This window comes from Mesoplodon mirus (genome assembly GCF_964341445.2).
Source record: "Mesoplodon mirus genome assembly, chromosome: X".
Taxonomy (NCBI): Eukaryota; Metazoa; Chordata; class Mammalia; order Artiodactyla; family Ziphiidae; genus Mesoplodon; species Mesoplodon mirus.
In genome coordinates this window covers 14573122-14588032 of record NC_138981.1, presented here as the reverse complement: position 1 = coordinate 14588032, position 14911 = coordinate 14573122, and the positions used below count along the sequence as shown (strand labels likewise).

Below are 14911 nucleotides of genomic sequence, written 5' to 3'. Positions count from 1 at the left end.
GCTGGACAGGCCACCTCTTCTCTCCATGTCATAACTACAGAGCTCTTTTTGTAGTAACTGGAGGGGAAGAGAGATTGAAGGATGAATACATCTGTTAACATGGCTTCTTTTCTTATTTGCCAGGAGCAAACTTAGTCAAGCCAAAAAGGAGAAAGCATAGATTATACATGTAAGTAGATGTACATCTAGAATCCCTCAAAAGGCCCTGAACCCACCCTCCCCTTTTTTCATGTAGCCAAATGCTGCGCCTTGGAAAATCAGAACCCTGGACCTCAGCATTGGAAAATATTGTGGGAGTAAAGACTATGGACGTAAAACCACTGCTCAACTACTTTGAGCCGTTGTTGACCTGGCTGAAAGACCAGAACAGGAATTCATTTGTGGGATGGAGCACAGACTGGACTCCATGTGAGTACATCGAGTTGACACATTTCTAATTGCCCACTCTCTGCTTCCCCTAGTCCTCTTTGGCCCCAGTCTCATGGGACTGTGACACAGCTGAATATGTTCTCCCTCTACTTAGCCCCTGTACTATGATGGTAGCTGCCATTTTATCTAGGAGGAAACACATTTGTTGAGCAACTACTGTGTACCTGGCACAGTGAAAACTACCTCTCTCTTTTTCAAGTCTGCTTTACTAGCCCCATATTTAAAATAAAAGAGTCTAACAGTCTCCAACCCACTGTATTTGAATCCTGCTCGTCAAAGACAAATACTTTGAACAATTTTAATGCTATTGCCTCTTCTTTCTGGCAGTTACTTTTTTAAACAATTTGTTTACATTGTCATTTCCCTGTTGCTCACTTTTAGGCATGCACTTCTGCCTACTCTTCTGCCTCCGTTTCTCATTCTCCCATTTAGGTTTAACATAATTTTTCATAGAGAAATTATCAATATTTGCATCATTATGCTTGCAGAACCAAGTAATATACTATTTTATATCCTTTCTTATGTGGTTTTTTGTTTGTCCTGGAGTTTCTATTGCCTCATTTTTTTTGTATGCCTAATTTGCTATGTACGTCACATTCATCTTTTTCAACTATTCCAACACATCTATTCTTTTCAGTCTCATTTTTTCCTAAAGAACTCCCTCTTAGAGTCCTCCTGTCTCAATGTGGACCACAGTTTTCATCCTGAGTCATCCCTTTGCTGCTGTCCTGCGTTGAATCCACTGCTTCCTGGATGCCATGTCTTCTTTCGGGAATTACCTCTTGTTTTGCTGCAGCACAGCCTCCAAGTGACTTTCTAAGCAAGAGCTCATGGGGTAGGAACATCAACTCTTCCCCAAAGTGTCTTTAACCAGACCTTGAGTTTCATTCCCCTTGTTTTCAGTCCAGTATCTTCTTCCCACCCCCTACTGTACCTGAATCCCAAGCCTCTCCGGGACTCTGTGGGACTTTGGGGGTCTGTGCTGCCTCTGTGTACACATTAGGGCATGGCTTCCTGACCCTTGCAAAAGCACTTACCACTCCTCCATAACTTCTCATTTTCCAAAATTGTGTTTATACCTTAAAAAATTCCTTTACTATCACTTTAGTGGGATCTTGGGAGAGGAAGGAAATAAACACATGGTCAATCTGTCATCTGTAACAACAGTCTGTTATTTCTCTTTAATCAGATTCTGACCAAAGCATCAAAGTGAGGATAAGCCTAAAATCAGCTCTTGGAGAAAAAGCTGTGAGTATTCTACACAGTGCATCTATGACTTTTCAATGCATTCCCTTAAATAGGGCACAACAAGCCCATTCCAGTGTGGTCTAAAAGATGAGAGGACACATGGTTCTCTTAAAAAGCTCTAGATTCTGCCCTTTGGCTTTTGGGTTTTTTTTTTTTTTTTAGTAACACATTCATTCCTTATTGGATTGGCTATGCCTCCTCTTTCCTTGTGACTTTGAAGGTGTTATGAAGATCAATGAGAAAACATCCAATCTTAAGTATCAAATACCCACCCTCCCAATTCACTCTAATCACAATTACTTGTATTTGAGGAAGAGGACATGGTTATATTTTGAGAGATTGTTTGTTCTTAGAAGCACTGTAGGCAGTTTTGCGTTGTTTTGTCTTAGTCAATCATCTATATCCTGGAAGCTTGTTTTAATCTTAGACCCCAGCCCTGGACCTGCTTAATCGGAATCTGCATTTTAACAAGCCCCCCAGTGGGTTTGTAGACACAATAAAGACTGGGAAGCTCTGATTTAGAACAGAATTTCTCAAACGTGGCTGCACACTGGAGTCATTTGGGATTTTTGAAAAATATCAGTGCTTGAATCCCACTCCCAGAGATTCTGACTTAATTGCTCTGTGGTGTGGCATCAAGTCATCAAAGCTCCCCAGGTAACTGATTACGGCACGGCACGGCTTGAGAACCACTGATGTAGAGATGCATTTTAGGACAACAGAATGTTTTACAGAAAATCAGATTACTTACATCTTCATGTGAATTACTTTAATCAGATATTCCTTTCTCCTAAACATCTGTCTCAGGTTATCCAGTTTGAAGCAGTAGTGGCTTTGATTGGGAAAGAGGAGAGGAAAGGGTCGCCCCAGGCAGATGAGGATCAAAGGCGTGGGTGGGCTTGCGGCATCCTACAGGCTTTGCAGGATTAGAGGGCAGCCTGGCACTATTGGATAAAACAGTCCAAGGTGCTACAGAAAATTGTTCTTTGCATTGGATAGACCCAAAGATGGCATTTCTACCCCCTTACTTTTCCTGGTAAGTTAAATATTGTCCAAGGTTCCACAGTAGTTGTAGTGTAATTTTCATAGGTAAGTAAGACATTTAAACATAAATAACATAGTAGGAGTAAAAAAGGAACATTTAAGAAAGAAATAATAAAAATGGAAGTGCATCACTTCCCAAACTCTAAAAGTTCAAGTTCCTATTTCTTAACGATCATTGAGTGTCTCTGGGATCATTTCTCTTTCTGTCATATTTTTATTAAGTCTTCCTTGGACTAATGAAATTTAATTATTTTATTTTAATTTAAAGTATCTGGTAGGTCAGGATCCTTTTCAATTATCTTCTTTTTTCTTGACATGTGTCCCCATGTTCTCTTTCTATGCAGTGAGGGATCAGTAGTCTTCAGAGGGGTTGATGGTGTAACATTCTGAGGCCTATTCACTGAGCGAGATGCTTCTTTGATGAGACCAGAACCGTACTTTTAGCCAGAATAACTGCCCAGTTCAAGCTATTTCACGGCAAAGTCCACCTGGATCTTTGACACTAATTTGAGAACTTGGCCTTTGCTTTTTTTGAATATAGAAATATATTATATTATTATATATTAGTAATAATATTAATAATATCATTATTACTATTAAAGCAACTTTTTCCAACAGCTGTGTGATATCAAGCTGGGGTCAATGTAGCAATCCTTTGAAATCTTTTTTTAAATTTATTTTTATTTATTTTTAAATTAATTTTTATTGGAGTATAGTTGCTTTACAACGAAATCTTTTCTTTAAACAGCTAAAATTTTAGATTTACTTCTGAAAATGTAATTACATTTTTAAAATTGAAGTATAGTTGATTTATAATGTGTTAGTTTCAGGTGAACAGCAAAGTGAATCAGTTATACATATACACATATATTTTTTTCAGATTCTTTTCCCATATAGGTTATTACAAAATATTGAGTATAGCTCCCTGTGCTGTACAGTAGGTCCTTGTTGGTTATGTATTTTATATATAGTAGTGTGTGTACGTTAATCCCAATCTCCTAATTTATCCCTCCCCCACTTCCCCTTTGGTAACCATAAGTTTGTTTTCTACGTCTGTGAGTCTGTTTTTGTTTTGTAGATAAGCTCATTTGTATCATCCTTTTAGATTCCACATATAAGCGGTATCATATGATATTTGTCTTTCTCTGTCTGGCTTACTTCACTTAGTATGATAATCTCATAATTGTTTTTCCTGGAAGAGGGAGAGATGCAAACTTCGTGCTATTCATGATCTCTACTGCCATCTACTGGAGGAAAGAGTGAACGCTTTTTTCTCTTTCAACACGGTTTTCCTGGACTATGCAAATACACAAGCCATTGGTTTAGCACTGAAAAATAAATTACCTTGTTTACAAAAAAATTTTTTCCTTTGAACCTCAAGTTTCTTCTTTTTTTACACTTACACATATCCAAGAATTTACTATAAAAATAATGAAAACTCAGCATGTTTGTCTACAGTATATGGACATTTTAACCAAAACCAATGGCTCACATGACTCCCATCTATAATCCTTCCCTCCGGGTGTTTATTTCAGCTTACATCAAACTAAATTAAAAGGGCCAGTGAACGCCATGGTTCTTAAAGCGTGGCTGCGGGACCAGCAGCATTAGCACCACCTGGGAGCTTGTCAGAGATGCGATTTCTTGGGTCTCCTCCCAGACCTTCTGAATTAGAAACTCTGAGGCTCAGGCCCAGGATTCAGTGGTTTAACAAGCCCTCCAGGTGATGCCGATGCACACTCAAGTTGGAGGTCACTGACTTCACGCAGAGCAAGAATCGTTGGCATATTAGACAATTTAAAAATAACACTTGTGGGGAAATCCATGGCGGTCCAGTGGTTAGGACTGCGCGCTCTCACTGCCAAGGGCGTGGATTCATTCCCTGGTCGGGGAGCTCAGATCCCACAAGATCCCACAAGATCCCACAAGATGCACGGCGCGACCAAAAAAAAAAGCTTTTAGAATATCAGGTTTTAATGTTCCCCATGATCTCTACTGAGCAGTGTTATTGTTTGGAATTTGCAGTATGAATGGAATGACAATGAAATGTACTTGTTCCGGTCGTCTGTTGCATACGCCATGAGAGAGTATTTTTCAAAAGTCAGAAACGAGACCATTCCTTTTGGGTGAGTTGATTTGCTGTGCTCTCAATCAGTATTTCCCTTACTCTTGGGTCTAAGAAAATATTATGCTTCAACTTTTATTCAAGTGAAATTAAGAAAAACCTCCTAATAACTTTAAATCTCTTTGATCTCCTGGAATTTGGGCCGGTCTATTTAGGGATGATTGTGACTTATTTCGCTCGTAGGTGACAAGAGCATGGTTATTATTAAATGGCCCTCTCCTCGCCTCTCTTCCCTTTCCACCCCCTTCCCTCCTCTCTCCTCTTTTCCTCTCCCCTTCTTTTCCCCAAATGCTCTCATCCACCCTCAGCACTGAAAAAAAAAAAGGCAGGAATCTCTGCTTTCATTCATGAGCATATATTCTAATGTATCTGTTTTGCGTGTGTATGTGTGTGTGTTATAGACAATCGACAAAATATGTAAATATGTAAGTAGTAGAATTCGATGGTGATAAGTGCTAGGGAGAACAATTCAACAGGAAAGGAGCTAGGGAGTGCTGGGGTGTGTGTGTGTGTGTGTGTGTGTGTGTAGGGTTCAATTTTAATTAAAATGGTCAGAGAAAGCCTTGTTAATATTTGAGCAAATAGCTGCAACAGGAAAGAGAGTCAGAGGTGCAGACTGTGTGGGGAAATGTTTCAGCTGGGAAAATAGCAAGTGGAAAGATCCTGAGGGACAAATATCCTTCACCTGTTGAAGGAGCAGCAAGGAGGCTAGTGTGGCTGGAGCACAGTGAGCTAATAGAAGACCAGTGGGAGATGTGGTCATGGTGGGACTGGGCCAGAGTGGGTGGGGAGGCGAGAAGAAAGTTCATGTGTGCCTCCCAAGCCGTTCTAAGGCCATTGGCTTTCCTTCCGGGTGAGAAAGGCTCTGAGCCCTGTGATCTGCCTTGGGTTTTATTAGGATCAGTCTGGCAGCTGTGAGAGCAGAGTCTTGTCACGTCGTACTGTAAACCCCACTCATCACCCTCACCGTGGGGGTAGCATGACGGTTTTTGCTGGGAGGGGCAAGGTTCGAAGATATCAACGCACCACCTCTGTCCATGGAACAGAGCCATTGCTGCCTGCCATGTTGTTTAGCACGAGTCTGGGTCACCAACGATTCCTTGCTGATTCTGCTACTGCTTTCAGTTTGAAATTTTTCTATGATTGGAAAAGAAAAACCCAAACTGTTGTTCTTATACGGTGGCAGAACTAACAGCGCCAAGACTTGCTGTCACACCTTATGTCGTTGAGTTCGTGTGCTTTGGGCACTGTTAAGCTTGCTGGGACAATTACATCCTTCCATGACGGGCCCTGCCCCATGTCTCCCTACTTTACCCTGTGATCCTCCCCCCATCTCCTTTTCACCAGCAGGAGAAGTTTTCATTCTCTTTACAGTGTCCTCTGTGCCACCAGGGAAGATGTTTCTTTTGTTTCTCCACAGGGAGAAGGACGTGTGGGTGAGTGACTTGAAACCAAGAATCTCCTTCAACTTCTTTGTCACTTCACCTAAAAATGTGTCTGACATCATTCCTAGAACTGAAGTTGAAGAGGCCATCAGGTGATATTTTACTTTCTAATGCATGATAGCAGGGCAAGGGGGTTCCCCAACGCAGCAACAACAGTAACAAATATTTGGTGTGCTTTCACCGTGCCAGGCACTCTTCTCAGTCACTTACATGCTTTTCCTCATCTGAAAGACTTGGGTTTTACTTCCAGAATCTCATAGCAAGGGGATTGTCTTAATTGGGTTTATCCAGATGCAGGTCCTTAGGCAAGGATTTGAGTGTAAGTAGCTTATTTGGGAGGTGACCTCAAGAAACACGGATGGAGGAATGTGGACAGGAGACAGAATGGAAGGAAGGTAATAAAGGACACGTTATGAGCAGGTTACCACTGTGGGCAGCTAGAGCGCCATTCTGCTGGGAATTCTGGGAGACGGCGTAGAATATGCACCTCAATTGTCCCATCAGAGCTGGGGTATTTATTCACCACCTCCCATCAGTCACTGGTTGAGAACTGCTTACAGGGGAGACTAACTTCCCAGCATTGCCGGCCTGCAGGCAGGGCCGAATCTTGTGGCCTGAGAATGCTCTTGGGAAAAGGCAGCAGATACTGGCTGAAGGAAGTCTGGCCAGCACACCCGGAAAATGGTAAGAGCAGAGGGCACATGGGCAGGTGTCGCCATCATTTGCTGTAGGGACTTGGATGTACGATCCATTTAACTAACCAAAGTCTGAAACAAGGTAGGCAAGGATAGGATTCCTTAGACACTGGTTAGCCTCCATACCAAAAGAGGGACTTGCTATTGGTGGTGAGTGTTCAGAAGGGACAGTTTCCCAATTTGCCTCAGCTGTTTCCCAAAACGGGAATAGTGAAGAATGGAGAGACGTAGGTGTTTCCCCTTGTCATTAAAAAAAAAAAAAAGGCTTAAGCCACTCACTGCTACAGGAAGTGCTCACTAGGTGGCACTCTTCGGAAGCAGAAACAAGACTTGCTGGGCAGAGTGGGCCTAGAAAATCTGGTTTAGTGGGGTTTACAACCGGAGCACGCCCAGAGACTCACTGGCTGTCTCCACATGACTTGTCCTGGGGAAAAGCGCCAGCTGAGATCATCATGAAGGAGCCCCGCCCTCCTGCAAGCTACAGGGGTCCTCAAACTTCCTGTTTCCAGAATGCCTAGACTCTTTCAGGCAGAGGTTGCCAGGGGTGACATGCCTAATGCTGCTTTGAACTCTCTCTCTCTCTCTCTCTCTCTCTCTCTCTCTCTCTCTCTGTCTGGGTGGACTTTGACCTCCTCCTGACCTGCCCTATACCCAAGGGCAGGTGGATGTGATGCCAGATACTTTGGTTTTCAATCTAGAATATTGAACATTTCACTGTTCTTTGTTTTAAAAATAATCCTCACCTTTTTTTGGCAAAGGCTCCTTCCCTGTATTCCTCCCCAGTGCTGCCTTTTAGTGATAATTTTGGATGTCAACACCTTTCATTTGGAAAATACAACTGTCGAGACTTGTGTAGAGGGACGGTTTCATTTGTAGAAGCGGTGGATGCAATTGTCCTTTTCCATTATTTGATACAACATCATTGTAGACATACCCTGACAGAAGGGAAATTCTTACCAAACATGCTAACTTTGCCTTTACAACACGGTAGTCACAAATGAACAAATGCCAACCATTTGCACGTTTCCACACTTGCAGCCTAATTTTCCAATGGAGCTGTCTCCAAACCTAATCTAGGTTACAAGATAGGAAGGATGTATAATTGTCAAAACTCAAATCTTTCACTGAACCTGGTTATTTGACTTCATTGCTTTTTTAGGTATACATTTTTAGGATAAGCCTTATCAAATCCGTTTGGGAACAATGATATAAGGAGTAAATAATTGCACACAGTTTTCTTTTGCCTAAGTGTTTTGCTTTTGGGAATAGGATGTCCCGGGGCCGTATCAATGATGCTTTCCGCCTGGATGACAACAGCCTGGAGTTTCTGGGGATTCAGCCGACGCTGGGACCCCCTTATGAGCCACCTGTCACCATATGGCTGATTATCTTTGGGGTCGTGATGGGAGTGGTAGTGATTGGTATTGTTGTGCTCATCTTCACTGGGATCAGAGATCGAAGAAAGTAAGTGACCTTTCTTAGACTTATCTATCCTAAAACAGAAGGGCTTAGGGAAAACTAACTGGAAATTTTGCAGTAAGTGGTAGGTTGTACAAGCCAATTACTTATTTGGACAATTTCGCAGCTAAATATTCTTATGCGTCCCCTAGAAATTTACCAGATTTCATCAGCTCTTTGCCTCCCTAGCAAAGCCCCACCATACAGGACATGTCCAGCCTGGAGTTGGCTGGTGTGCCCTGGTCAACTCCAGCCTGGCCCACAGCATCATTAACCCACTGCTATGAGGCACTCCAAGCCCAGCAGGAGTGAGTGGGCTCAGGGCATTATCCTTACTGATGAGTCCTCCGTGGTCTAGAACTGACCTTAGAGGCGGGATTAGTGATGGATTTGAACTGTGAAATCATTCGAGAATGAGCTCTGAGATTTGCTCCAAACTGCTACACTCGAGTCCTCTTCATCCCTCCTCTGATAGCACAGACGCCGTACTATCCCCTCAGTTCATGGGTCAGGCACCCTCTAATTTGTTCTTGAGTTGAAGATCCAAGTTCGTGGAGGATTTCAATCACCAGAGGCCTGATGTATAGTCTTGCCCTGCCACTAGATTTGTTTTCTGACCTTGAGACATCATTTACGTTTGTTGGGCTTATATAATTGAAGTTAATCATATTTTATAGCACCTAACAAAAACGCTTTGCACACTTTCGGTTATTTAAACATGTTCTTTAATTTTTACATGCACTAGTCTATTTTGCTTAATTTTCTTCACTATATTATTTGTTCTCCCAAGTAACTTCATTTTTAAAAATAGGCATTTACTAGAATACATTCAAATAGTTAAAAAATTTTAAGTACAAAAGGATACACAGAGTCTTCTGTCACTCTTTGCTTCCAAGTTCCCTTCCCAAAGCCAACAAAAACGATCGTTTTTTTTTAAATTTTTATTTTATATTATAGTTGATTTACAATGTTGTGTTAGTTTTAGGTGTACAGCAAAGTGATTTAGTTATACATATATCTCTTCTTTTTCACATTCTTTTCCCATATAGGTTATTACAGAGTATAGAGTTCCCTGTGTTATACAGTAGTTGATTATCTGTTTTATATACAGTAGTGTATATATGTTAATCACAATCTCCTAATTTATCCCTCCCTGCCCTTTCCTCTTTGGTAATCATAAGTTTGTTTTCTAAGTCTGTGAGTCTTTCTGAAAAACGATCAGTTTTTTGGAGACCCAATGAATCAGAATCTGTGTTTTAGTAAGACCTGCAGACTTGGACACACGTTACAGTTTAACAAGTGCTCCTCTACATACTAAAAACTTGCACATGAGATGCTATTCCAAAGTTAATTCATTAAAGAAATTATTTGGAAGCCCCTCCTTCATGCTACACACTATATTAATAGAAGGTACATACAAAAATAAGACTGTCAACCCTGCTCATGTATTTCTTATATTAGTGTTCTCAGTGATTGTATGATGTAAATATGTGACTATCTTCATGTATATATAAAACTGAGATTCAGAGAGGCCAAGAAACTTTCTCAAGTTTGCACGGCTAGTCAGTAACACATGAGGATATACGCTTGGTTTCTAAAGCTGGTTATTGTACTACAAAGCAGGCCTACCCTGATCTTTATACTTTGGAAGTTGACAATTTAGTGGGGAAGCTTTTTTTTCTTCGCGGTACGCAGGCCTCTCACTGCTGTGGCCTCTCCTGTTGCGGAGCACAGGCTCCGGACGCACAGGCTCAGTGGCCATGGCTCACGGGCCCAGCCGCTCCGCGGCATGTGGGATCTTCCAGGACCAGGGCACGAACCCATGTCCCCTGCATCGGCAGGCGGACTCTCAACCACTGCGCCACCAGGGAAGCCCCAGGAAGCTTTTTAAAATGAAGTGATTGGCTGAATGACCACTGAGTTCCTAAAAATAATAATAATGGTCAATATTTATTGAGGATTACATGCCAAGTACCGTGAGTACTCTGCCAGCGTTATTTCATTGACTTCACATGATTGCCATCATTTGCCAAATAGGCAAACTGAGCCACAGAGGCCCCTGCTCTCTGAGTCCAGAGCTTATACCCTAACCAATCTCCTGTGCTCTGCCAGCCATCGTGCCGACCAATCATGGGCCTAAAGAAGTGAATCCGGTGCACTCTGGGTGCCTATAGTCCATTGAGAGGGGACTGGTATGCAAATGAGTACAGGTGATTAGATGCTGAGACAAAAAAGATGCCTGGGCCCAGTGGAGTCCAAGGGAGGCCGTGTCATTCTAAGATCACAATATTAAGGTGACTTCACTTTATTTAACAGGAAAAATCTAGCAAGCAGTGAAGAAAATCGTTATGGCTCCGTGGACTTGAGTAATGGAGAAAAGAATTCAGGATTCCAAAACAGTGATGATGTTCAGACTTCGTTTTAGAAAAATCTCTTTTATTTCCTCTTGAGGTGATCTTATTGTATGTAAATGTTAATTTCACAGTACAGAACATAGGAGATTATAAGGATGTCATTAAATGTCAAAGCTATGTCTCTGTTCAGGAAAAGTTGTCCAAAGAAGACATGCCTGAGGAGAGGGCATCTTCACTTGCATCGCCTTTAGTATTTATTTCTGCCTCAGGATTTGACTTTTCTGTTTCCTGAAAGAGGTGTTTCTATTTGAGAATAGAGAAAGTTTGTCTTTGGCCTCACACGCTGTTCAGGGGTAATAGAAATGGAAATGTCCGTTGTGTTGCTGGAGTTGAAAAGAAAGGAGACATGGCAGGAGCAGGTGTTGGGCTCTGGTGTGGAACCTGGGTGGATCACTCTTAAAGACGGTGCCTGTGAACAGACGGAGCTGCAGGGATGGAGAACAGCATGCACTGTTCACTTGGATTGAATTCAAGTGTAAAGGATGTCATGCTCTCTTCACATTAACTTGATCTAAGTACTCTAGTGATTTCCCCCAGTGGTGATTGGACTGGAACATGCCTTCTTCAGGGTGACAGGGCTACAGAAGAGAGAAGAATCCAGAGAGCCATTGGAGGACATTGCCTTCTCACTTCCAAGCTGCTTGACCTCACCATCTTCCTGACAACATCAAACTAGCCCCAGGGGCCTCTGTGAACCCCCCTCCAGAGCACCCGTGATAGAAACTCGCTTCCGTTGCTCTCTAACTGTGGAGTGCGTGGAGATCCCAACTGAATGTCACCCTCTGAAGTGGGCTCCCAATCTCTTAAATCTTTTGTATTTGCCCACAATGTCTGAGTAGTGCTGAGCACGAAGCAGACACTCAGTAAACACTCGATTTACACACTCATGTGGTCTTATGTGTACTTCTGTGCTCGGGTTTCTGTGGCTTCAGTCTGCTTTTCACTTCCAGGGACAAAGTTGCCATCTGACTGTCCAGGACTCTTGACCTCCCATATGTCTGGGAATGTATCCCAATGCCTTCAGTTGCTTTATATTTATTGTATAAATCAATTATAAAATCAGTCGAAAAAGAGTTGTGTTAAGAGCGTCTCCACCATCAGGTTAGGAACCAAACCTGGTAATGCTTTTATGTATCTCAGAGCCCCCAGCCCAGTTCTGAGCACAGCATCCAATACAGACCTGAAAACTGATTTAAAATGGATTAAATAGGTGAAAATATTCAAACTGTACCCATCAGTTCACTTTACGTGGTGACCATACTGTTAGAGTAACTTTGTCAAGTAAGGAGAAGTAGCAGCTCCTGCTCAAAAGACCCGAATTTCCGGATGGCTTTTAGGGAAGGGCGTTTAAAGGCAACATTAGGGGTGAGCGTCGTAGGGGGCCTGGTCAGCTTGTGGACATTCTTCTGATTGATTGGTGGTGAGGTAATTGGGTGGTATTTCTGGAGTCAGCATCATCACCCCTCTGGTTCTAACCAGTCTGGGGTCTACTTGTGGTCAGCATGCAGTTAAGTTCTTCCACCTGGTGGGGGTTTTAGTATCTGCGAAACAACTCAAGGATACTGCTCAGGATATTATCTGTAGCCCTTGAGGAGGAACTAAAGGTCCTTGACTTTGCTTTATGGCTAAACTATTACTGTCTTGATTGACTGTTTTTCTTTGTTCCTGCATTTTCTCATTTCTCTTATTAAATTTGCTCTTTGGAACTTGGGGAAGGCCTAGGGAGCTAAAGGTTTTCTACAAACAAGAGGCAGGGGGAGGGGTCATGTCCCCGGGAAGGTCCCATAGAGTCCTGCTGAGCTTCATTTTTAGAAGATCAAATATGTAAAAATAAGGAGAAGAAAGGAAAACACCTTTTGGTGTGGTGGGGGGACCAGGAAGACCTAGTTTGGGCGTGAGAAATCTTTCTCGGGGGGCTTTAACAGTCTGTGGTGCAAATCTATTGAGATTTTCGTACCACGGTAAAAAAAAAAAAAAATAGAAGACTATTATCCTAAGTCGATTCTGCTGAAAATAAAGGCATCGTTATTTAAATGTCAAGAGACAAATAACCAAGAGGGATCATTCACAATAGCTGGGGGGTGAGGGGTGAGTGGGATGAGGAAGGGTGTGAACGTCTCTTAAGGGAGATTGTTAACTTATATCTGGAAAATAGTAGCAGGGTTTCATTAGTGTCTTTTCACTGTAATAATGCCCTTCACATAACCTTTCTCTTTCCCTTCTTGACATTACAGACATGACAATGATGTACTCGAAAATGATGAAAACCTATGGGTTCAGTAGCAGACCGTGAAGGTGGGCATTCCCAGGAAGCTTGAAGGCTAAGGCACCTTCTAGTAATAGCCATAAGAAGGTAAAATAGGACTCCTGTACCTTTGTGTCAAGATAGAAGACCGAAAGAGAAAGTTCAGTTATCAAACTAGCCAGAAGCCCCAGGGCCCCAAACTCAAGGATTTTAAATGATTACAGTAGCGCCCACCCTCCCCCACCCCCCCATCCGCGGTTTCACTTTTGACGGTTTCAGTTACCCGCGGTCAACCACTATATGAAAATATTAAATGGAAAATTTCAGAAATAAAGAATTCATAAGTTTTAAAGTGCGTGCCGCTCTCAGTAGCGTGATGAAATCTCGCGATTTCAGCTCTGCTTCCCCGGGACCTGAATCTCCCCTTTGGCCAGCATGTTCCACCCGTTAGTCAATTAGTGGCTGCATTTATAAGATCTGCTGTTGCAGTGCCGCACTGCTGTGTTCAAGTGGCCCTAATTTTACTTAGTCCTGGCTCCAAAGCGCCAGAGGAGTGATACTGGTGATTCGGAAATGCCAGAGAGACCTAAAGTGCTTCCTTTAAGTAAAAAGGTGAGAGGTCTCAACAAGGAAAGAAAAAAATCAGATGCTGAGGGGGCTGAAACCTACGGTAAGACTAAATCTTTTATCGGTGACGTTGTGAAGAAAGAAAAAGAAATTCATACTAGTTTTGCTGTCACACCTCAAACTGCAAAAGTTATGGCCGCAGTGTGTAAATGCTTACTTAAAATGGAAAAGGCATTCAATTTGTACAGTAAGATACTCTGACAGACCACATTCACATAACTTTTATTACAGTATTCTGTTATAATTGTTCTATTTTATTATTAGTTATTGTTGTTAATCTCTTACTGTGCCTAATTTATAAATTAAACTTGATCATAGGTATGTATGTATAGGAAAAACATAGTATATATGGGGTTTGGTATTATCCTCACTTTCAGACATCCACTGGGAGTCTTGGAATGTATCCCCTGCAGATAAGGGGGGAGTACTGTACAAAGCAACAATCTAATACAAGATCATGGTTATACTTGAGTTGAAATTGAAAATAGTTAAGTGTAAGGAAAAAGGCATCAAGTTATACCTTAGCATCGTTAAAAATTATGTCTATGTGACAGAATATTACTGAATTATGTTATTTAACTTTAGTTTTATATTTGTACATAATGACATAAATTCTTTTTTCTGATTTGGATATCAAATGAGAATTGTATCATTTGGATTGAATTATGGACCACCTAATGGTGCCCACTACATAATGAGGTCCCCTAGGGCAGTTCGGACTGACTGCACAGAAACATCTGGGAGCTTGTTAAAAATACAAATTCTTAGGCTGCACTCAGACCTGCTGTACCAGAATCTCTGGGGTAGTTCCTAAGGAACCTGTGTTTTAATAAACTCTCCATTTGATTCTCATACATGCTAAAGATTGAGAACAGTGAAAATGAAGGCAAGTGTCACAATTTCCATACTTGCTAATAGCATATTTAATTATCATGATAGTGGTGATATTAAGAAAAGAACAAATATCCAACAATTTTTCAATTCTGTTCAATCTTTACATATGGTACACACCCTCTCTATTTTGCAATCAATCAGAAGATGTGCCTCTGCTATAGGCTGGGAAGTATAATATTAAGAGCAGCATAAACAAAATTACTAATTTGACCTAAATTTCAAGGAAATCTTTTGTTTCCTACCTTGTTCATTTCTAGATAATAGAACAAGCAGCACACAAAATACCA

At 41.7% G+C, this 14911-nt stretch overlaps 1 protein-coding gene across 1 annotated transcript in view; it reads left to right on the top strand.

The window, feature by feature from the left end:
• Nucleotides 1-10938, top strand: part of ACE2 (angiotensin converting enzyme 2) — a 46037-nt gene extending 35099 nt beyond the window's left edge. The window contains exons 13-18 of the mRNA XM_082609382.1: nucleotides 236-408; nucleotides 1619-1677; nucleotides 4747-4847; nucleotides 6267-6383; nucleotides 8256-8450; nucleotides 10761-10938. Of these exons, the coding sequence (XP_082465508.1) occupies nucleotides 236-408; nucleotides 1619-1677; nucleotides 4747-4847; nucleotides 6267-6383; nucleotides 8256-8450; nucleotides 10761-10869 (754 nt within the window). The 3' untranslated portion in view covers nucleotides 10870-10938. The remainder of the gene's footprint in view (nucleotides 1-235; nucleotides 409-1618; nucleotides 1678-4746; nucleotides 4848-6266; nucleotides 6384-8255; nucleotides 8451-10760) is intronic.
• Nucleotides 10939-14911: the final 3973 nt, after the last annotated feature.